Here is a 23,184-nt window from a genome sequence, read left to right as displayed (position 1 = left end):
TGTTGGACAAGGTTCTCCTGGGTCGTTCTCAAAGGCGTGGTCGTTCCCCAACAGTGGCTTAGTGCAAGATAAGACATTGTGTGGCCCGCAGATTCCACAATACGTATGTCTGTTGTCCCTACCTCATCAGCCTTTGTGTCGATGAGCCTGGTTGGAAAGGTTGCGGATCTTGGTCCCGTTGAACAATCCCTATGTGAAGTGGAACATTCTTCAATCCAACGTTTTCCGATCTGGAAGTCGGGGTTATGGTCGATGTCCTTCCAGAAAATTGAAGTTTCCTGAAACGGCGGGGGGCCTGATAAAGGTTCAGTAACCGTCTAGGCTAACTTGATATATTAGAAGTACCACTGGAGAGCTGCAAGGTGAAGAAGAGGGTCTCCGTTGTTTGTATTCGCACCTCAACAAGACCGCAATTCTGAACGAGAACCATTCGGCAAGGCCTCCTCTTTCTTTTTATTGCAAGAAGGCGATAGTGAGCTTCTGTCATCGAGCAGTTATAGCGACTTGCAAACTTTTCCTGTTCAATTTCGATCAACGCTTTGCATAAGTCGCATTGAGCCGCAGTGAAATTCGTGTCCTGATATGATTTTACGTGGCCGTAGTCAGATGTTTCGCACTCATCACAGAGCATTGTGAGGTAGAGTGCGAACATTAAGAAGGAAACGCAGGTCGTGCATAGTCGGTCAGAAGTGTGTGCTGTTCCGTTGTTGGAAATGGGAAGATATTCGAGTGGGGGTTGGCGCTGAGGTTAAAAGTTTGACATCGTGGCCGAATGAGAGCACAATCGAAGGAAGGTTCTGAGGATAGTAGCTGCTAGGCTTATAATTGAGCACAGGAGTGGCAGTGTGCTACAATAGTAGATCACTGCCCTTGTTTTCCCGTCCATTTTCTTGCGATCATCGATGCGAAACGTTCCACCCTTCCAATACTGGCATTTGCTGTGGGTTTTTGGGGTCCGTAAATGCGTTCAAGAAAAAGCAACAGGCGTCCAATTTCAGCTTTGTTGATTTTCCTCAGCTAGCTGTTGCCGTGTCTCAGCCACACACGAGCAACTCAAGAGTTCAGGACCAGTTTTAAAGCCTTTTCTTTCTTACGTTATGAACCACGACCGTGAGGAACCCATGCAATTTTTTTTCGTGCTATGGAAATCCAAACCTCGACCTCGCAAGAGCCGTTTGCAAAAATCACAATTCATCTTCCGTTTCTAAAGACAAGGTTACGTTTACCATTCTGAATGTCCTGTTCCCCAATTTTATGATGTCGGCAGCAGGCTTCGGAGACTTGCCTCTTTCTGTAGAAATGTAGTATTATACCCACCATCCTGCCTGCATATTTTGGATACATTATCGTCTCAGTCCTTGTAGGTATAACTGATTGATCTTTCCTTTTTTCAACCCAAGATTCCGGACGGTATTTGTGGATCGCATTCTACAATCTTGCAGAGTGTCATCGATGAATTGAGGGGCACTAGTAGGCGGAACAAAGACCTTGGAGCTGGTCTTGTGTTACCGTTCTTGAAGTGAAAAGCAAGCTAACCCAGACCGGACTTGGCATTCTTGGGTCTTTGGGGCGAACATTCTGGCCGCCGTTACAACACCCAGACTTGTGCAACACTACAGAATATTGAGACCCCACCAACGGATAGTTTACTATCATGCATCTTGCATGGCTTTCTGGTTTGTGGCACCTGCTTTCTCCAGCTGTATAGCCGAGCACAGAGGACGTGTCGTATTAGTGCGGCCTCCGAAGCTGAATTACACAGCCACTCTCCGCAGTGTAACCAGGTGTTTGACCTAAGATAGCTACAAGTTGAATCCTTAACACCCCGCAACTTGATCTGCTGTGCGAGATACTATATCGGCAAACAACTTGTATGTATGCTCCACCATGCTTTAATTTGTAGAGCTCAGTGAAAAACGCTATAGAGCACAAACCATTCGCCCAGTGTAGAATATAATGGTCGGTTGTAGAAGAAGCATACCACTAAAGGTTTCAGCCTTGTAGAAACCAAAGTTGTATTTGATATCCCGAAGACTATCTTCGAATTTATTAGAGTGACGTGGTACTCTTGTTTGTGGAGCTGGCCCTAGCGTAGAGGAATCATGTGGTGTTCTACAAGTGCCATTTGCGGCTCTTTGATGCTCAAGTCTACGCTGCTCAATATCCGATTTAAGGTCCACAGTCGTCGTTGGTAAGACTACGGTGGATATCGGAAGCAGGACTGAGTGCGCCGCCTCTAAAGGAATCCCTGATGCTACCATTTCTACGGCTAGGCGGCCCAAGGCAGGAAGAATTACATGCACCTCTATTACACTTGATTGAAATTCAGCCTCCGGAGAAGCGGAAGACCGATAATGGTGGGGGGCAAAGAGCTAACTATCACGGGTCTGATGCGGAGGACTCCGGCCCTCCTGCATGTCAGCTCGAGCGGGGTCCATTTTCTGCAGCCGTCCATTTGGAGTCGCAGAAGCAGCCAGGCAACCAAACGAAATTTAGACAGCAGCTGTGCGAGACCTTATAAGGCGGTGACGTGTGTCGATCCTCCGAACCAAGCCTACCGCATTGAAGCAAATTGATCAATCCCAATATCAGCGAGCATTGCGAGCTGCTTTTTTGACAAAGCTGAGACCAAGGCCGATCTTCTGCTAAGCATCTGACACAGATGTTGTAACCCCGCTTTTCCATCCTCGATCATACGTTACAGCCCCGCTTCAGCACCCATACGTGCGCTCCATGATCCCGAGTTACCCTATGGTGTTTAAATCAAGAGCTGGCGTGACATCCCCCAGATAAATTTTTTTACTACTGTCGAAACTACAAACGGGACTTGAAGATTATCAACGAAGTCATTATACTCAAAATTGGTCAATATTGTTCTCACTCCCCGGCAATCCGCCCCAAGCCACTCCGCTTCGACCTCTCCCACTGCATTCGACCAACATCATGTCACGGCTTCATGTATTCGATGACAATGTCAACTCACAATTCCCATTTCCTCTGATGCTACTCAGCCTTTCCTTCCTCACCTTTGGAGCATCAGCATCCCGCTTTGGGGGTTGAATTTGGTCATGATCCTTCCAAAACACGCGTAGCTCGCCCTACCACAACTTTCTAAGGCATTGTTCCGTGATTTAAACGTCTTCGCACTCCTGCAGATTGAAACGGCTTCCTTAGCCCACTGACGACCCTGGCAATCTGATTAACCAGCGCGACGCATCAATGAAAAGGGATGGTCGTGTTAACAAGGGACCATGCGGCTTTGCCGCTGTCATCGTCTCCCGCAAGATGTTATCCGAGTGTTCCAGCAAGCAAGCCCGCCCATCAGTGGTGTCATTCATGGTTCTTAAGGTAAACCTCATTCACTGCCACTCAATGGAATTTCGCTAATTTTTGTAGGAAAACCCTTACAAAACCATAACCCTCGATGAGTACCACCTACCTTTATAGTTGGTAGGCGGGAGTGGGCGGTAGCAGGCGGTAGTAGGCGGTAGTTAGCGGTAATAGGCGGTAATAGGCGGTAGTCAGCGGTATTTAGGAGCAGGCTAAACTATATAAAGCCTAGTGTATATAGGTAAGATAAGACGCTGTACGATACGTAATTGTAGTATACATCTAGAATGTATAAGTGTAACGGCGAGCATCTACCTCTAACAATCTGAACACCGAAGAGAAAGAAAGCCTATCGAGGGGGTTTCTCTATGTGGGATATAAGAAGTAAGATCGAGGTGATCATGTAATGCGACTGAGAGTACTATATGTGTAAAGGCCGTGTTATTGACAATGATGCTGAATTGTTGCTAAAGTTCTATCTACTGTAAGCGAGTGTGGTTTGTATATATGAAGTGACTTTCTAATCGGATAGGTTCAGGGAATCCGTAGATATCACAGGAAGGTTGAGAATTCATGGTTGTCGTAGGGAGGTCGGGAATTCATGGTTGTCACAGGGAGGTCGGGAACCCATGGTTATCACAGGGAGTCCACGGTTATATTTGGAGACCCTCGATTATCTCAGGGAGATACCGCTCCTTCCGTCTCCTCTACTCCACCTTGTGGGTGCTGTAGCACCGACCGCTCCTGACGGGGTTATCCTCAATTTCCTCACCCTGTGGAGGTTAGTCCGTAACAAAAAGTAGTAAGGTCTTGAGTTAAACCCGGAATATGTTTTAGCCGAGTAGTAATATTGTTCGGCCTACCTCTAACTATAAATGCTGTCTATGTCTCTCAAAAACTCATCTTAAGCAGGCCTATCAATTCCACCAAATCCTGTGTATCTTGGCATTCAACATGATAATCCTTATTCTTCTTAGCTACTATGCTTCTTTAGCTTTCGCTCTACGTCCGTATGCCGAGAACTTTGTACTTCCAATCGAACCAGTCAATGGATCCGCCACCTTTAGCTCGACCGCATCACACAATGGTATAGACAGCGTACAGATTCAGCAACCAAACTCAACCTCATACGAATGGTGGTATTTCGATGTAACGGCTGCTGACGCAAGCGCCGCCGTCGTCTTTCAACCTGTTGCTGGATATATGGCAAACGACTATCTCAATCTCAGATTAAACTTCGCCTACGAAAATGGCACCTCCAGCGAATTTATTCTCCCGCGCGAAAAGCTTTTCGTTTCAACAGTTGGCGCTGCTTCTTCCGGCGTGGCATCGGATGGCTCCTATTCGTGGCATGGAGCGCCAGATCTTTCAGAGTACATCATCACAATGGACATTCCCGAGCTTGGCATCTCCGGCGATATACGCATGCAATCGGTAACTATTATTACAACTGTGGGCTAATCTAGCTTGGTTCTAACAATGGATGAATAGATTGCACCTGCACACGGCCCATGCGGCCCCGCTGTTGATGGTGAAACTCTCAAATTGAACTGGGACCTGTACTGGGTGAACGCCATCCCTGATTCCCAGGCCTCCGTCAACCTCAAGATCAACGGAACAACTCTAGCATTCCAGGGCTCCGGATACCATGACAAGGTAAGAATACTCACTTTACATTATCAACTCTTACTCAACCGACGCAGAATTGGGCGCCTTTCAACTTTATCGCTTATCTCAATCAATGGTACTGGGGTCACGGCCGAGCTGGGAGCTTATCAGTCGTGTGGTTCTACCACCTCGACACGGCGAACGAGGTCGTCGCATCCGCGTATATCGCACAGGATAACAAGATTATCCACTCAGCTTGCTCGGGTGTGACCGTCCGCCCCTTCGGTGAAGGTGTCGAGTATCCACTTCCGGACAACTACAACGCTACGATCGCAGGCTATGAGATTAACATTGACGCTGGCTCGCTTGGAAATTACACTTTCACAGCTACTGCTAATAGATCCATAGTCGATCCTGCAGGATATGACAGATGGATTGGCATTCTTGAGGGTGGCCTTGTTGGTGGGGAAAGTTATTCAGGTCCTGCGTTGTGGGAACAGATGGGACCATCCGTCGTAGTGTAATATAATGGCACAGCTACGGTATAAGACCGGATAGTAGACGGCAGTAACATGTATCGTTGCACTGGTGAGGTTCATGGTCATAAATGTTGAACTGGCATGACGACCCAGAGGGAGTGTGTTTGTATTAACATCTGTCTGTACTGGCTAGCGGCCTCCCGAGGGGCATTCAGATGGGTGGAGTAGCCACCTCTTTGTGTGAAGCAGCAAAGACCTGATTTGCTATCAAGTATAAATATAAGTACAAAGAGGAAGAAAGAGAGGTTGCGGGATGAGCGGATGGGTAGATACATCCAGCTTCTCCGTGATCTGCACACGTGAATTAAATTACCGAGGCCTGTTACATGCTTTTCTTGTATTTGCTACTCTTCAAGAACCGCTAGGAGATTACCCGGTGGTCCCTTCTCTTAATTATAACGTATAAACGCTTGACAAACGCTTGAAACCCCTGTCAAGCGGCCTCAGAATCCCGCTTGCCAATCCGATTGATTGCCACTTGTCAATCCGCTTGCGCTTGTTGCGAGCCCTGGTTCAAACTTGCAGGGAGTACGAGGACGTTCAACTCATATAACAATGCCTTAAAGAGTTGTGGGAGGGCGAGCTACGCGTGTGTGGCAAGGAGCATGACCACATTCAACTCCCGAAGTAGAATGCTTATGCTCCAAAATCAAGTCATTGGGGTGTAATGTTCACAGGACCTGTTTGCCGACGTACTATTTCACAATGCAAGCGCTGGAGAATGAGAGTGTAGCCGGTTGGGCTGGAGATGAAACATTTTCAATATTATAGATAATGTCAACGATACAAATGGCCCTCGGCTTTACCGTTCGCTGCAAATGAAATGGGCAATGCAAGGTGACACTGGAGAAGACTCAATTTATTCAATCGTAGTCTTAATTTGTTCTAAATTGTCGCTACTTCTAAGCCAACTGGTCGCGCTCCCTTTTATGCAATAACTACGGATGCAAAAGAAAAAAGAAGGAGAAATACTGCTCTAGGTTCAGCATGAGGCGATATGATTTCTCTCAAGAAGTCCCAACATCAACGAGCGGAGAGTCCGGATCGGGGAACGAAGCCCAAAGCAATAAACAAAGTAGAAGACATGCAAAAATAATAGGCTGAAGCACTTGCACTCCCATGGCCTGCGCTATAGCTCCAACGGCAAATGGTACCGAAGATGCCCCAGACGCTCCAATAGCGGAGCAAATGCCAACCGCAGGCACTTGCAACGACTTTGGAAGGACTGTAGTAAGGCTTACAATAATAGCAGGAAATAACGGACCGAGGAAGAAGCCTGTTCCATTAATGAGCTTGATGAAGAACGGTTGCGGAGTTGGCAGGACTTACCCAGAAATGCGGCGCTAATAGCGGACGCGACGAAGCTCGGTATCAGCCAGAACAGTAGCTGCATGGCCATTGCGCAGGCCAAATAGAAAGACACAACAAACTTCATGCTGCCAAAAAATCCCTTTCTGTTAAGCAATTTCGCCGTCACAAAACCCAGCACAAACCTGCCCAGGGTGAGCCCGCCCCAGAACCCGCTGACGGCAAGTCCTGAAGCAAAGGCTGTACCTTGTCGGATCTCCATTAAGAACGTGACCATCCATCCTCCAAGCGCAACTTCTGAGCCGGTATAGGTGATCAGAAAAGCGCTGCTGAGCAGCACGACCTTTTCCTTGAGACAAGCGACAGTCTGGCTGCGTCTGATGGAAGCGAAGAGTCCACGCATGCTTCGGTGCTGAGTATGTTCCTCCTCAGGCTGGATCCCATTCTTCTCCCGATACGCGGTTCCGTCATGCGTCGCGAAGACGGAGGAAGAGAACGCCATATCGGTAGCAGCGACAGCTACGAAGGGGTAGTAAATCTCGAACCATTGCCAGTTCCGCTTACTGAGGAGCACGCTCGCTACTATGGGCATTATAGTAGCACCAGCACCGTAGAAGCCGTGCAGGAGACCCAGTAGTTCGTTCGGGTTTTGTAATCCGCCGACCCACGAGTTCCATGCTCCTTGCTTTGTTCCGCTGCCCAGTCCCACAAGCGTATAGACGAGGACGAGGGTTGGAAATGGTGGGTGCGTGCTTGCAATGGCGTAGGCTATCACATGGCAAGAGCCTCCAATCAAGGCAATGCCGCGCTGTCCGAGGCGAACGTGGAGAGAATGATTTGCAAGGGAGGCGATAATGTAGCCAGTGACTGGCGAAAGGAAAAGCAGAGAAACAGTCGTGTGGTTGAGGCCATAGAAGGACTCCAGCTATACCCCGTGTCAGCGAAGAGTAACCTTTAATCGAAGCGACAGTCAAACCGTACCCGTGGAATGAGAACCTGAGGAGTGATATTATTAGCAAGAAGATGACGTGTAGTGGACGAAGGATTCTCACCCCGTACAGGCTGTCATTTAACCCCGAAATGATAAAAGACCAGAAGGTGGCGGCTACACGGAGTGCGTTCAATGTAGATGAGTTCCAACGCCCTTGGTCCACCTGTTTGTCACGTCTGATCAATGGGGTCTGTTCATCATCCTCGAAAGCCATGTTCTATTGCGTAAACTGAAGAACGTTGTCGTGGCTTTTTCGATGGGGAGGCACTGAATGAATGAAGTGAATTTTTCAGCAAGGCGCGCAAATAATATAGCCACCGGATCTCTGGACTGCTGATAATGCAGGCAGCACTGGCGGAACTTCGGCTGTAAGAAAGTGGCGCTATGCAATGCGATAAGTATTGTTGCGGGGTCGCGGTTACTCCACTTCTCTGATCAGCAGACGATCTCAATCCTGCAACTGATACAAAGAGCGTTCCACTGAAGCGAATTTCCTCTGCCCAAAAGCGCATCAAGTATGTGTAAAATAGAGAGCACAAATATGACCCTTAAAGGCCAACTAATAGACTCTGTATCAAGACTCATGCTAATTGCAACCATCAGGCAACTATTCCGAGCTGGGAAGGACGCATGCTGCGGCGTTGCAGTATACATATTTAGCGCTGACTTGTGGGTCAGACGAAAATCTGCGAGTTCTGGTGATGCGGCGCATCAACGCAGATCTGCTGAGGAAGCAATCAAACGACCCAATGCTTGATAAGACCCTGGGGCGTTCCGGCCCGTGTTTCCGTTGCACATGGACCCCAACATCCAATCACCAGACCTGATTGGCAGGCCCCCGCCACCACTAAACCAATGCTGCAATTTCCATTGCGCTCGCCGACATCGCTAAGCTACATGGTTGGGTGGACTTTCATACGCCGGCGCCTAACCCTTTGGGTCATCCGACCGCAACAGCAAGTCTCTTTATCACCATGAATATACAGACCAATAAGAACAAATCAACCAGGTCTCTTGTACTGGATTTAATCCATAACAGTCATCGGCAAATGCCCTACTCCTTTTTCTTATGTATCCTACATCAATAGATTCCCTTCTGCCTTCTTTGAAAGCTCTGATAATTTATTGTTAATCATCTTTAATCGCTCTGCGCCCCACTGGACTATCGTCGCCATCACTACTCCGCTTGCTGCGAAGCTAAACCAAGTTCCTGCGAAAGTGGCGTACTCGAACCAGCTCATGAAAAAGTTGACGAGCGGGTTCCGCCATAAACGATATATCATGGTGTGGCTGAGGTAAATTTCCCACGAGATGGTGCTGAGATATTGAGGGATCCGGCTGTTGGGCAGTGACTGAAGTCGGATGTCATTGCTCATGCTGAAAACCAAAAGGATGGCGGCGAGCCCTCGCCAGTTTTGCTGCGCGTATGTTCCCCAGGGGGACGGCTCGAGAGCAGAGAGGAACGAATAGCCCGGGGTATCAAAGTAGTTGTCGGGTAGACCAATAAGAAACCAAGCGAAAAAGAATAGTGCAGCATTGACGCGTCGGCCAAAGCGCCACCCTCCCCGCTGGGAGTGTAGAAGGTTCATCTCGCAAATCAAATGGCCTGCCAAAAATGTGTACGTGTTGTAATGGCCACGATACACAAAAGGAGCAATCAGTGCGGCGAGAACCGCCGGGCGGAAATGAGCCTTGACACCAGCCAGCGCCAGGACCGTTACGTAGATGGTGAGCGAGCCGATGTATTCCAGGGGAATAACCCAAAACTGTACGTTGAGGCCCGGATTGTCGGTAAGGTAGACGAGGTTGGTGATGTCCAGCAGGTATGTTGCCAGGTATTTGAGATGCTCTATAGGGGCATGCCACGGTACTAGGGCGGTTTCGGTCCAGCGCCAGTTGTACAGGCCGCAGAAAAGAAGAAGCTGCGACAGTGCACTCATGAAGAATACAGGGAGGTAGAGACGCAGGCCGCGGCGGAAAGCAGAATGGGAGAGACTCTTTGCCATTGCTGCATAGTCTTGGGCATCGCGAAGCCGGAGGCCAGAATAACAGGCACAGTATCCGGAGACGACGAAGAAGATTGGTGGCATCGCATGGCCGCACCAGATAATGCGGATGAATGGAAGTTGGTGGAGGTAGCGGTTCTCTGGACTGCTGCCAAAGCCTAGCCACGGTGCGCTAAATTCGCCGTAGAGGTAGTGATTGAGGGCGACAATGACGCTGGCCATGCCACGCAAGCCATTGAGCCAAGCTGTAGACGCGGGGCGCCCAGCTGGTGTAGGTTTTGATGGATCATGTAGAGGAAGTGATTTTTCCATGTTTGAGAACAATCGTGTACAAGCACTGCTGATGGTTTGAGATCAATTATGTTCACGGCAAAGAAAGTGAATATTTATCTTTAAGAGCACGACAATGCAAAGATTCATGTCCGTGCGCCTATTCGGTAGCCGAGGCAAGGAGTCTCGGAGTTTTAGGTTTTAAGAATTCTGCTTTAACTGTATGAAGTTGGCGTGGCCGTTCCGGCGGCAAATCGCCGCACGGGTGGCCGGGGTTTTCAAGATAAAGCTTTCACCGCGGACAGATACCCGCTCGGGCGCCAACGGTAAAATTATTAAACTTCAGTCCCGGTTACCGATACCACATCTCCTGAGGATAGCCCAAACACTCGGCCACTGATACGAACCGGAGCCCTTCGCGGCTAAAGGCCTCCAAAACGGCAGGCGCCACTGTGGTGACGGTGGTGTTGATAAATGCGTGCATGAGTACGATGTCTGCCGCCATGTCGACAATTTTGCGCTCCTTGAACTGGCCGATGTATTCGTGCACCTTGGCGATGCTGCGATGCACCGTTTCCGGAGTGGCATATTTCCAGTCCTCGGTATCAAAGCCCCAGCCGATCACTTTGTACCCCGCAAGAGTCAGGGTCCGCGCGCACGTCGCGTTGCATTCACCGTACGGGGCTCTCATGAATCGCGGAGCTGTCACGCCTAACACCTCTGCTAACCATCGGTCCAGCAGTGTCTGGATGCGAAGATCATCAGCATCGGTCCGACTGGAACAACGACTCAGATGTCGCCGTGTCCAAGGTATCTGCGACAAGGTGGGGACTCAACTCACCATCTCGTTCAGAATAGCAGGTGCATCGGCGGTCTGAAGATTGACATGGTCATACCTGGGTGTGAACATTAAGTTTGTTAGCGCATCTAGACCGGCTGACCAACGGACATTCGCAGGGATTAGACTCACGTATGCGAGGCAATCTGGTGACCTGCGTTATGGATCTTCTGCAAGCGGGGACCTAAAATCCGTTCCTGCAGGACTGGCTCGCTTGGGTCGTATGGCCCGTTGATGAAAAAAGTTGCCGTGGCGTTCCACCTGTCCAGGAGCTCAAGAAGCTCATCAATCTTCTCGCCGGGGAAGTCGTCGAACGTCAAGGCGGCTAGGTTGGGCATTCGGCATCGACCTGGAGTACGAATGATGTCTCAGTTTCGGCGGCAAATGGGTAGGTCCGGGCCCGGAGTGTGTATTCGGAGTTTCGGAGTTCGCCGCACTAGCTAAAAAGGATGACGAAGCACTGACCTGCGATCAAGTGTCGGGGATTCTGATAGTGGGGGAAGAGTTCTGGGCTTTTCGAGCGGCTAATTGAGAGATGGCTGGAGTTCTCAGTTTTCAGCTCCTTGTTTCTGGGGTTCAATGGGGACCCTCAGCTCACATCAGGGATGTCAAGACAGCCAGCCCGCAAAACGCTCGCCACAAACTAATAGCATCCGGAACAGCCTTCGAGAACATGATTCTGAAGATATTATAGTCGTTGATGAAGAAGGAGGTTGGGGTTGAACAGCAAGAGTGATGGGCGGGGAATGTAACATGGTATGGCATGATCCCATTTTATGTCATACCAGCCTCCTTCCTCTTACCCGATCGGGAATAGAAAAGTCAATTGTTCGGCGCTTATCCCGAGTGAGATCGGTCCGGCCTTGCTCCACAACTCCATGCCGAGCCTCTACGAAACACTACTCCGTAGTTTCATACAATGGCGTGTGGCGACCTCCCCATATAGGCACTCTGCACCGGTCAGCTGATATTTGGCACCTTTGGCTGGACTACTACTGAGTCAGAGGTGCATGGAAAGGCGCCTCAGATACTCGGGTAGGCACAGAGAATTTTCTGGCTCAGGTATTGTCGGAGGACGATGAGTCTGCCGCCTTACTTATTGCACTCGCTCCGCGCACCGCAATCCCCCATCGCTTTCTCTTCGAGAGTCTCCGCCACATCAATCAGTCATGGCACTCAACTTTTCTCAACTCCGCACCGCCTCAACGCAGACCGTGCGGGTATTGTCGTTGATTGTTACTATTTTACTTGTCTTTATCGTCATTGCCCGCTACACATTTGGCTTTCCACTACTTATCGAAGGCGTCTTCCAGATCATATGCTCCGAGCTGAATTATTATAAGCAGGAGCGACGGTATAAGCGGGTTCAGCATCAGGAAGATTTAGGAGAGAAAGGTGTTGCTCGCGCCGACTGCGTGGCCACCGTAATTGGATACCGAGAAGATCCATGTCTTTTCCGTAAGTGCTTGGAAAGCTACCGCAATGATGGCACCCGGACGATTAGAGCGCTCGTTGTTGGCATTGATGGCAATGAGCCGGAAGATATGCAGATGGTAGAGTTGGCCGAGAGTGTACGTCCAGCAAATAACCTTCTCGTCCCGCGCGGTACGGCCCGCTGCTACTTACACTGTCGCAAATTTGACTGACGCACGAACCAGGTCTGCGGCGCAACCAATGTATCTGTCATCGAACTTGACGAGCCCTTCGGTGCCATTGCGGCACGGATGATCGACGACTGGAAGGTGCAGAGGTCACACGGCGACAAAAGTCAGGCACTAGACGAAGACGAGTTCCTCGAGCATGTCTTCGGCGTCCTGGTCCGGCGAGCTGCAGCCGTGCTCCATGATTTCAAGCTTCTCGACAACCTGGGTACCGGTGATTTGGCCAAAGCCATCTGCATCACTCAGCCACATGTGTCGAAGAAGGACATCATGTTCACCGCATTCCTCTTTACTCTTGCCATCGCACGTGCACAGGACATCCCCTATGTCTGGTCCTCAGATTCCGACTCTTACCTCGACCCCACCGCTGCCCCAGTCCACCGGGTTCTGACCACCATGGCTGCGGATCCTACCATCGCTGGCTCGTGCGGTGCCTTGCAGATCCACAACGCGGCACAGTCCACCATCACCCGCCTGGTCAGCGCGACATATTGGACAGACCTCGCTCTCACATCTGGGCAAAACTCAGCATTCGATGTCACCGACTGTCAGCCGGGGCCGTGCGCTGCTTTCACTACCACTGCTCTCTCCGATATTCTCCTGCCCTGGTATACCCAGACCTTTCTCGGAGTGCGCCCGATCGTTAATGAGGACCGCCATCTAAGCACGCTGCTTCTCTCACGCGGCTACCGAGTCACCTTCCACCCTGCAGCCACAGTCATGACGGATGCACCTTCCACTTTCGCTACGTGGATCGTCCAGCAGGTGCGCTGGAGCCGCGCCATTGTGCTGGAGACGATCGCGCATCCGCGGGTGCTGACCTCGCGGAACCCCATGTTCGCACTCTACGCCTTGCGCCGCATAGCAGGTCCGTACCTTCAGGCTTGGATCGTCATCCGCTACCTCAGATCTGGCGCCGGGACTACGGTGACAAGCCCTGCTGATATCACCGCACGGATGCTGCTCTGCTCCATTTACACGGCCACGAGACGAGGAGCAGGATGGCGGCGGTGGCCTTGGTTGTGCGCAAGTCAGGTGTTCTTGCAGTTTCCCCAACCCCCGATTGTATTTTGGGCATCTGCAACCTTTTTAGATGGAACTTGGGGTAATGAGGCACAGAAGGACAACGCTGTGAAGGAGGAATCAGCTCTCAAGACGCTATTGCAAGCGCTGATAAACACCTGGGCGCCCTTCATCTGTGTGTCTGTCTGGGTAGGAATGGTAGCTGCTGTAGTGTGCAAGTTTTCAGCGAGCATCGCTCTTGTTGGCAGCGAAAGCGTCTGTGCTGCTACTGGGGGGATAGTATTTAGCATCGGAATGCTCTACGTAATTTCGAAATAGATACTTAAATCAAATTGGTTTTTCTACTCGTTTCATTTTTCTTTAATCGAACCGGTCACGGGCAGCCTCCGATCCATAGCAGTAACGACGCCAGCAGCTACAGGTAAGTCAAAGTCCTTCAATAATTTGATCGCTTTGGATAACCGAAAAAAAAAACAAGGAATCGGAACGAAGCAGAAATAGGTTTTGGATCGAATCACTTGCTAATTCCGCCTGTTTCAAACTTGAGCGTTGTAGACAACCCACCGTGCCAAATCTCTCGTTGCAATAGCATCTTCAAGGCTATCGTGTCCTTGTTTCCCCGCCGTCTGAATCTCACGCCCGAGTTTATCCAATGCCATACCCTTCAGAGACTTTGGCGAAGGGCGTTTTGGCACCCGTTTTGGATCTGAAGCACAGGCGGAGGTGGTGGTTGGTTCGTTTTCATTTGAGTCGCTGGATGCTTGCTTAACATCTTCTGCATCTTTGATGTCAAGCTTCGGAGGCTGTAGCGCGTCGAGGTAGTACGTGTCAACGACCGTCGTATGTGCCCAGCGCAGAGCAAGGAGATCGTTATATGCCGAATGCCCAACGACGATGGTGTTGGGACCGACGAACTTCCACACCGCTTTCCTGGCATTCTCGCGGCCAAAAATGCACGTGCGTGCCTTGCGCGCCTTGTACAATTCGGACCATGTCACGCCTGAGAAACGGCTTCTCAAATCTCGCATGGGAACACTAGGGAATACGAGACTGTCAAGGAGGACGTCGGAAGTGAAATAGTCCACCAGCGTGACGCGGATCAGCTCTGAATCTCCGGATGCAGCGGTGCCCATTTCGCAGTCTATGGCGACAGCCAGCCGAATACTTTTGCACGAAGCCGGTGTTGGCGTAGGCGCTATCTTCCAGAAGCGCTCGAGCTCGCCTTTTGGGTATTGGCGGGGGATGTGATGCTCGCTGCCGGAACAGGGGTCCGCCGATGGTTTCTGCCCGCAACATGACCAAATCTAGAACAGGCAATTGTCGTAAGCTCGCGCCACTCCTTATAACGCCAGAGACCTTCGAACTTACCTTATCTTTGACCACACCATTGTGAAACCTGCATCTTATAACAGGCTCTCTAACTTTGGGTGTGGGCTGACTGTCCTGATCAGGTCTCTGGTTTTCTATCTCCTCCAGTGGATCTTCGCTCGGCAGAGCCAATATCTGCTCTGGTACTTTAGGCTGATCTGGAGTTTTGTTTCTTGATGCTCTCTTTCGGAACTGTGACATTGCTTGAAGCGCGTTAGTGCCAGTGATTTTCGTTTGTTCAATGGCATTTGACAGAGTACTTTTACCACAGCCTTGGCAGCGCTTCTTCATCTCCAAGTCGTCTCCAGACAGAGATTGCAGAATATAGCCATGGCTTTGCAGACTTTCTTCGGGGAGGACGAGCTTTTTTAGCTGAGTGAGATGGTCGAGAATTTTTGCAGCGTCATCTGAGTGTGAGGTTTCATCCTGCCTGTCGCACTGTAAGTCTTGCGAGTAAAGATAGATAGACGTCCGGTTTATCATACTGAAGATCATTGGATTTCGGATCGTTGTGCAACATTGGTGCTTCAGTCTATTGTTGAGAAGGAAGCTTCAAAGTGGTTCTTCTGGTAGTGTTGGGAATCTTTTTTATTTAGCTCGAGAAATTGATGCAGAACTGAAGGTACTGGTCAACAATGTTGATGATATTCGTGTTGATTTTGCAATGGGGCTGATGAATATATAAGAGGTGAAGTGCCTCCCCCGATGCAATGCAAACCCCCACATTGACGTGGCACAGCAGACATGCGGCGCAGGCTGCAGCCTACATAACAGTGACGTGGCAATGCAGACATGCGGCACAGCCTGCACAGCCTACACAGCCATAAAATGGCAATTATTGTTGGTCGTTCAGCTGGTAGGCAACAACGGAGATCAACAATGCGCCTGCAATAGCACTGCAAAGCCACGCTCACCAATCAGTTCCGCATTTAAAAGCGGAGTACCTTGTCTCAACCATTCAGCCAAGATATGCAACATAGCCCTTTTTGGTGTAAGGGACGCCAGTGGAATGAACGAAGAAACAAGCCTTTACAGTTTGATGCTTACGGATTTCAACTATACTTTGCATCGACTCGTTCTACGTAGTTTGAAATATTCTTTTTTGTCAAGCTTTGGACAAGGCAGCGCATATCACTTGAGACTTTGAGGATCCAAAAAGAATGACAATCAAAGTTACTTTGCACACTATAGAAAAATAAACATGATCTCTTAAAGTGGCCCTCTTGGATGGTCGTGGTTGTCGGCGACACGGCCAACTTCGGATGTGGCACGTGCCTATAACGGCTAACTTCGGAAGAATTGGTAAGCAAAGTATACGTCTCCAACATCCCCCGCAGCTCAAACTGGTACTGAATTTCTATCATGTGAGTTGTAGTAATAGCGTACATCTTGCATCCCTGACCAAACAGCTCCGGGGAAGCCGGAGGGAGCTCCACAGACGGCCGGAATTAACCTTACCTGCAACGTTTCGAGGACGTACAAATTAAACCTGGCCTCTACTGACAAATATGTACGGACTTTAGAGTGAAATGGCCAGATAAAATCCGAAATGTCTGTAAATTCAGTACAATATAATGTCTTGGTAGAAAGACATGTTACTATCCAGCACATCAATCAAATCAATTGCAAAACAAACACCGAAAACAACGATCACAATCATGCCCTCAAACCAACTCCCCCGCCCTCCATACGACGACGAGATATCCAGTCTCCTCCCCCCGATGCCCACCGACCTCTTCCCCACCTCCAAATCCGGAATCCCCAAGATCCGCCAATTCTTCGTGGACATGACGGAGCCCGCCACGGGCGCCATCCTCTCCGACCCAGACCTCGTCCACACCTCCCGCACCATCCCCGGACCCGACGGCAACGACCTCACCCTCGCCATCTTCTCCCTCGCCCACCACAAAACCTCCACTCCCAAACCCTGCATCCTCCACATCCACGGCGGCGGCATGACAGCCGGCGACCGCTTCGCCGGCGTCGACATGGCCGTGCCGTGGATAAAGACGCTCGACGCCGTCCTCGTCTCCGTCGAGTACCGCCGTCCGCCCGAGCACCCTTTCCCCGCGCCGGTCGAGGACTGCTACGCGGCGCTGAAATGGATCGGCGAGCACGCGGCCGAGCTGGGCATCGACGCGCGCCGCATCCTGATCGAAGGCCAGTCCGCGGGCGGCGGGCTGGCGGCGGCGACGGCGCTGATGGCGCGCGACAGGGGCGGGCCGGCGCTGTGCGGGCAGGTGGTGGGCGTGGCGATGCTGGATGACCGCAACGACAGCGTGTCGGCGCGGCAGTATGCGGTGGGGGATGGGAGCGGGAATTGGACGGGTGAGGCGAATGCGTTTACGTGGGAGTGTCTGCTTGGGGAGGGGAAGGCGGGCGGGGCGGATGTTAGTTATTATGCGGCGCCGGCAAGGGCGGTGGATTTGTCGGGGCTGCCGCCGGCGTATGTGGATGTGAGCTCGACGGAGCCGTTTCGCGATGAGGGCGTGGCGTATGCGTCGGGGTTGTGGCGCGATGGCGTGCAGGCGGAGTTGCATGTTTGGCCGGGTGGGCCGCATGGGTTTGATGTGATTGTGCCGGAGGCGGCGATTGCGAAGATGTCGGTCCAGACGAGGACGGCTTGGGTTTGCAGGATGTTGCGGGAGAAGGTTTGAGAGTGTCACGGACATGACAAGGTCGGATTGAAATAATGCACTGATTGGGTAGCACGCAGACTGAGAGGGCGACCAACCGGAAGGCTGCTATGTACATACCCTACTAGACTATCTATGAATCTACTACAGCGCAAAGTGCAAAAACTTTTACCTAACGAGTGGTTGTAAAACAATTGTTCATCTTTTTTTGTGTCGTCTCCAATGAAACAAAGCGTTATAGACATGTCTCATCAACTTCATTCCTTCCTGGCACTTTCGTCAGTCGTCTCGGGCGAACTTGGCGTCAAGCCGGCAACAACACGGCCAGACTTCCCGAAGCCAAACACATCCTTCACCAGCATCCCCGTCGTCCTCGCAATCGTCTTCCGCCCCTGCCACAGCGGGAAAACGCCGACGCAAGCCGTGCTGCAGGCCAGCCAGATAAAGCCCACAACAACCCAGCCGGTAAAGAAGGGCTTGCTGAAGACATACGCGGAGCCGTACAGCGGCATGGGCCAGAGGACCAGGAACGCCAGGGCCATGACGCCGGTCGTCCACTTGGCGATGGCCGACGCGCGCAGCAGCAGCCTCTGCTCCTCGTCCAGGCCGGCATCAGCAATCACGACAGCAGCAGTAGCAGCAACAGCAGCCACCTTCTCGGGATCGACATCTTGCGGGCCATCGTCGTCATCAGCCTTGCGGATGCCCTGCCTCATCGACGCCCAGTCGTAGTCGTCGGCGCCGAGCAGGAACGTCAGGGCGGGCACGTAGACGGCGGGCGACAGCAGGGCGGCGACGTTGCCTGCGAGCATGGGGTCGTTTGCGCCGGTGCTCTCGACGGTGAGGGCGCCGTACTGCACCTTCGCCGTGACGAGCCAGGCGACGAGGCTGGTGGCCAGGCCGAGCAGCGGGGCGAGGGTGGCGGCGGCGCGGTTTTGCTTGCGCCACAGCAGCGTGAGCGAGGCGGGCAGCACGGCCGACGACACGACGACGCCCATGAGCAGGTAGAGGTAGCCCATGGAGATGCCGGCGTAGTGCAGGCCGGTCGAGAAGGCGGCCATGGCGAGCCCGAAGCCGACGACGGAGCCGTGCGCCGTCCAGATGAGGTTGCGGCCCGTCGCGAGCGGGTTGATGTACGTCTGGTAGATGTCGTAGGTCGCGATGCCCGAGACGGCGATCAGCTCGGCTGAGGTGGCGGACGTGACGGCCATGAAGATGAGGATGAGGGTGGCGATGGCGCCGCCCTTGCCGAGGAGCGCGACGGCGGCGTAGGGGAGCACGAGCCCGGCCGTGACGTCTTCCGAGGCCATGCGGGACGGGAAGGTGGGGAACGAGGGCGAGGACTCGGTGGCCAGGGCGGCGAGGCCCATGGTCGTGGCGCAGAGCCACGGGATGGCGAACCAGGAGAGGCCGCCCATGATGTAGCCCGGCAGAGCCGACACCGGGTGCGCGGCGATGGCTTTGTTGTAGTAGCCGTTGTCGCAGAAGACGGTGCCGAAGTTGCCGACGATGTTGATGACGAAGAAAATGATGCCTTCTTTGGAACGCATGGTGAGGTAGCTGCCATGGGCGTTTCCGTCGACCGGGTGGGCTGCAGAGGCTTCGACAAGGAGGTCATAGACGCGGCTTGGGGAGCCGAGAATATCGCTGGTGGCATACGCGGAAAAGGCGAAGAGGAAGATGATGACCAGAATGACGACCGTGTGCACGTAGTCGGTGAGGAAGGTGGCCTTGATGCCGCCGAACAAAGTATACAGGATGACTCCCAGGGGTAGTAAAAAGCAGCCGGCAACGGGATGCATTCCAGTCAAGCTAGTCACCACAGCGGAACCGCCAGTGAGCAGCATGGCAGTGACGAGGATGTTGGTCATGAGACCAAAGACAATGCTGGGGTGAAGGAATTAGTAGGGACACAGCAACAGCAAAGAATCAGATGCGTACTATACAGCGTGTGCTGTTGGTCCATAGCGAGCTCGGATGACTTCGAGAAAGGTATGGGCATTCGGAGCACGACGTTTGAGCTCAATGGCAAGGGTGGAGAAGAGAAGAATCTGGACGGTAGCACCTGATGCATACTGGAAAGCGTCAACAATGGATCTCGTTGGATGCGGAAGAGGTGAAGTACCCAGAAGGGGCCGGAAACGCCGTAGCGGTATGCAACTCCCGAGGACTGTAGGAGTGTGGCAGCCCAGGTCCAAGAGGATACGACGGCGGACGATACAAGGCCAGACTTGACTGTGCGTCCGGCAGTGCTGAACATCTCACTGGTCTGCTGCTCGCCTTGGTATCGTTTGAGAATCCAGGTGGTGAGAATCATGCCCAGCGAAAAGAGAAAGCCGAGACCAACGACGATGCCATAGCCATAGGCCTGGCTCAGTGGCGCCGTGTGGGCGTCAGAGGGAGCAGCGTCCATGGTTGCGGCGATTGATTATTGCAAAGCTACGAGAGAGGTACTTCGACATTTTTTTAGTGTAGGTACCTTGCATTCATACACAATGGCGGATTGCACGTGAGTCATGGTCGGCGGCGTGGGGATCGGCGATAAGGCGAGCAAATTGATAGCGGCTGAATTTTAGGTATCTCGACGGCCACTTGCCGAGCGATAAGATACAGACGGTAAACTTCACGTAACCCAAAAAGCGGGACGCGCGCCGAATTGCACCTATAGGCCCAACCAAGGGAGAAGCCCTCGGAGATGCAATGAGGGGCAGCCCGACGGCGCATTGGAGAGATAAAGACGAACACCTCGCTATCTCAACCGTCAAGTTGCACGTAACGGAAAAAGCGGGACTCAGCTCGAGCGATTTCCACGGGGAAAAAGTCTGGGGAAATGGAACATGGGGCAGCCAGAGCGGCCGTGCCCCTGTTCGGCGTGCCGGTTGCCGTCAAGGTCAACATTGACGTCGCGGGCATGGTGACGACGGCGGCGTGCGCCAGCTTCGCGTACACGGCCAGCGTCGATGTCGGCGTGGTGCGGCAGCTGAAGCAGGCGGGGCGGGTGGTGATGGGCAAGTGCAATCTGGACCAGTTCGCAACGGGCTTGGTGGGCGTGCGGTTGCTGTGCGGCGTGGTGCCGAACACGTTCGACAAAAGCTTCGTGTGCGGTGGCTCCAGCAGTGGATCGGCGTCGGTGGTGGCGCGCGGGCTGGTGCGCTGGGCACCGACACTGCGGGCTCGGGCCGGGTGCCTGCAGGCTTCAACGGGCTCAAGCCAACCCGCGGCGCTCTGAGCACTGCCGGCGTCGTGCCCGCCTGCCGCGCCCTCGACTGCGTCTCTATCTTCGCCCTCAATCTGGACGACGCCTGCCTGGCCTACGACGTGGTGGCCCAGTACGAACCGGACAACCCCTTCTCGCGCCGCCTCCCGCCGCCGCCGCCTGCGCCCGCCGCCACGCTGCGCATCGCTGTCGACAGCAACCCGCAATGGCACGGCGACGCGGCTCAGGAAGCCGCCTACCACGCCGCCCTGGCCAGCGCCGGCGAGCATGGCTGTGTTGGAAATCAAGCAATAGACGGCGCGTACATAACTTCAGATATGGCATGCGTATGATGTCAAGGATTACATTTGTGTCAAAGCTGGCCATTTCAATTGGTACAGTGGTATTTCCCCAACTCATCATCCTATCAGATTAAAATACATGTCAACAGCAGAAAGGTAACGGGAGCAGGCAAACTAACCATTAGACTGCCACGAGTGCGAGGGGTCCCGAAATTTCCGCAATCTCTCATTGATCCTGGTTCACCAGCACTCTGTCAGCTTTCCCGCAACACCAATCAGTAATGCAGCCCACGAAATCTCTGCTGCAACAGTAAACAGTGCCAGCCCCTCCTAAACTCATCCGTCCCCGGAAAATCCGCCACCACCCGCGCCGCAAGCTCCGTGCCTCCTTCTTCCCCGACGCCAAACGCCTCCAACAGCTCCGCAATCCGATCCTCGAACCACCCCAACATCATCCCCCCTCTTGCCGCCATGCGGACTTGATCTTTCCCGCTCTGCGCCATGATCCATATCTTGTCCGCCAGATACCACCCCACCGCCAACGCCCACATCAGGCCCTCTCCAGCCTCCCCACCGCACCGAGCTAACGCCGCACGCACGCTAACCCCACCACCACTCCGACTGCCACTACCAATCTCCTCTCCCCCCTCATCCCCACCCTCCAAATCCAACGCTCTCCTCAACCTCTCCAAAAACAACACATTCATCTGCGCCCCAGGCGGAATATGGCTCAGCGTGGCCCAGAGATAGACATGCGCCGCATGCAGCAGCACGACGCGGAGCCAGCGGTCCTCCGCATTCTCCCCTTCCGCCTCATTCGCCCTTACTCCCCCTTCCTCCCTGATTTCCCTCCACTCGTCATCGTCCTCCTCTTCGTCCTGCACCTGGACAATGCCGCTCTCGTCCTCGGATAGTGCGAGCTGAACAAGCAGCGAATGCCCCGCATCATCAAGGACGGACGTCACGGCATCGCGCGAGGGGCCCGGCGGCATGAGGTCCGGTGCCCAAGCTGCGGACTTGGCGGTGCTGACGAGATGCAAGGCGTGGAGGATGCGGACGAGGGGGAAGACGGTCGGACTACTACCGGGGTAGTGCCAGTGCTGCGGTAAACGTGCAAGAGTCCGGGAATGCGTGAGGGAGACGAGGGAGCGGAAGGCGGCGGGGAAGGGCGACGAGGTATCATCATCGTCGTTGTCGTCAACTACAGGGGAAGAAGGAGCGGGCGGGATGGGCGCGATGGTCGGCAGCAGGTGGTGCGCGGCGCAGACGTAGAACTCGCACCAGATGATGATGCGGCGCGCGATGCCTTGGAAGGTGTCGATGCCGCCGCGCAGCCGGACGAGTTCGCGCATGCCGGCGAGGTGGGAGATGGCGGCTTTCTTTTCGCCGAAGATGGTCTGCGGTGGATGCGGGTTAGTGTGTGGTAGTGGTGGTTGGTGTGCAGGGGGTTTGTACCGCTGCGCCTTGCATGCCCGCTACTGCGGCGATGTAGCCGTCGGAGATATTCCACGGCTCTGTTGCTGTCTTGGACAAGCCCTCTCTGATTGATCTTAGTGCCCTTTCCCGCAGTGTGAAGTGGCATTTCCGCCACTTGGCTTGGGGGTTGGCTGTGTCGAGGAAGCGTGACATTTCTGCCAGGAGAACGAGGAACGGTGTCTCCTCCGAAGACATGATGTCCCAGACCGTATTGCTTCGTCTTCCAACTGCATTCCGTTCTTTGTCCTTTTTCTTTAAGAAGAGGTCTTTTTACTTGAGTTAACAAATCTGTATCGCACATGCCAGTGGGCGTTTGACATGGACTTACCATCAGTCATTGCCAAGACACCGGGGTAGACGTCGAAGTCTGATTGCGCAATTTTCTCAGTGAGGTTCGGATACGGATTGTCAACCACTTACAGTATTCAACCAGTTCATGCATCCCCGGGAAGCTCTTGACTGGTAGAGAGTCGAAGGGATCTTCGCACATGACACTCGCATCTTGCAGAGGACTCTCCGATGCAGCGAGGTAAACGATCCTCCGTTGATCTTCTTCGGGATTCTTGTTGCTGGATTTGCGGCCCTGTGTTCCTTGGCGTCGTCTTGCCTCATGCGTGGTAAACATAATGTGG

At 52.8% G+C, this 23,184-nt stretch overlaps 8 protein-coding genes across 8 annotated transcripts; 4 read left to right on the top strand and 4 right to left on the bottom strand.

Moving 5' to 3' along the window:
- Positions 1–4,533: 4,533 nt before the first annotated feature.
- LTHEOB_3012 (uncharacterized protein) lies at positions 4,534–5,462 on the top strand (the record flags this gene model as incomplete). The annotated part of the gene is made up of 3 exons (XM_035511889.1): positions 4,534–4,764; positions 4,822–4,986; positions 5,034–5,462. The coding sequence occupies 3 exons, from the start codon at positions 4,534–4,536 to the stop codon at positions 5,460–5,462; spliced, it is 825 nt and encodes a 274-aa protein (XP_035363738.1).
- Positions 5,463–8,914: 3,452 nt separating this feature from the next.
- On the bottom strand, positions 8,915–11,228 carry LTHEOB_3011 (Acyltransferase protein; the record flags this gene model as incomplete). Its single annotated transcript, XM_035511888.1, has 5 exons — positions 8,915–8,933; positions 9,004–10,027; positions 10,440–10,797; positions 10,894–10,948; positions 11,023–11,228. 5 exons carry the CDS (start codon positions 11,226–11,228, stop codon positions 8,915–8,917), a joined length of 1,662 nt encoding a protein of 553 aa, XP_035363737.1.
- Positions 11,229–12,337: 1,109 nt separating this feature from the next.
- LTHEOB_3010 (Glycosyltransferase family 2) lies at positions 12,338–13,660 on the top strand (the record flags this gene model as incomplete). The annotated part of the gene is made up of 4 exons (XM_035511887.1): positions 12,338–12,348; positions 12,395–12,461; positions 12,549–13,478; positions 13,541–13,660. The coding sequence occupies 4 exons, from the start codon at positions 12,338–12,340 to the stop codon at positions 13,658–13,660; spliced, it is 1,128 nt and encodes a 375-aa protein (XP_035363736.1).
- Positions 13,661–14,110: 450 nt separating this feature from the next.
- LTHEOB_3009 (RNA exonuclease) lies at positions 14,111–14,707 on the bottom strand (the record flags this gene model as incomplete). Its single annotated transcript, XM_035511885.1, has 1 exon — positions 14,111–14,707. One exon carries the CDS (start codon positions 14,705–14,707, stop codon positions 14,111–14,113), a length of 597 nt encoding a protein of 198 aa, XP_035363735.1.
- A 1,893-nt stretch (positions 14,708–16,600) lies between these two features.
- LTHEOB_3008 (Alpha beta hydrolase fold protein) lies at positions 16,601–17,599 on the top strand (the record flags this gene model as incomplete). The annotated part of the gene is made up of 1 exon (XM_035511884.1): positions 16,601–17,599. One exon carries the CDS (start codon positions 16,601–16,603, stop codon positions 17,597–17,599), a length of 999 nt encoding a protein of 332 aa, XP_035363734.1.
- Positions 17,600–17,835: 236 nt separating this feature from the next.
- LTHEOB_3007 (Urea active transporter protein) lies at positions 17,836–19,991 on the bottom strand (the record flags this gene model as incomplete). Its single annotated transcript, XM_035511883.1, has 3 exons — positions 17,836–19,465; positions 19,520–19,653; positions 19,704–19,991. 3 exons carry the CDS (start codon positions 19,989–19,991, stop codon positions 17,836–17,838), a joined length of 2,052 nt encoding a protein of 683 aa, XP_035363733.1.
- A 417-nt stretch (positions 19,992–20,408) lies between these two features.
- On the top strand, positions 20,409–21,127 carry LTHEOB_3006 (Allophanate hydrolase; the record flags this gene model as incomplete). The annotated part of the gene is made up of 2 exons (XM_035511882.1): positions 20,409–20,621; positions 20,693–21,127. The coding sequence occupies 2 exons, from the start codon at positions 20,409–20,411 to the stop codon at positions 21,125–21,127; spliced, it is 648 nt and encodes a 215-aa protein (XP_035363732.1).
- Positions 21,128–21,351: 224 nt separating this feature from the next.
- LTHEOB_3005 (uncharacterized protein) lies at positions 21,352–23,177 on the bottom strand (the record flags this gene model as incomplete). The annotated part of the gene is made up of 4 exons (XM_035511881.1): positions 21,352–22,473; positions 22,532–22,818; positions 22,881–22,919; positions 22,973–23,177. 4 exons carry the CDS (start codon positions 23,175–23,177, stop codon positions 21,352–21,354), a joined length of 1,653 nt encoding a protein of 550 aa, XP_035363731.1.
- Positions 23,178–23,184: the final 7 nt, after the last annotated feature.

This window comes from Lasiodiplodia theobromae, assembly GCF_012971845.1.
Source record: "Lasiodiplodia theobromae strain AM2As chromosome Unknown scaffold_7, whole genome shotgun sequence".
Lineage (NCBI taxonomy): Eukaryota > Fungi > Ascomycota > Dothideomycetes > Botryosphaeriales > Botryosphaeriaceae > Lasiodiplodia > Lasiodiplodia theobromae.
The sequence above is the reverse complement of the archived record's forward strand: the minus strand, read 5'-3'. Positions and strand labels throughout refer to the sequence as shown.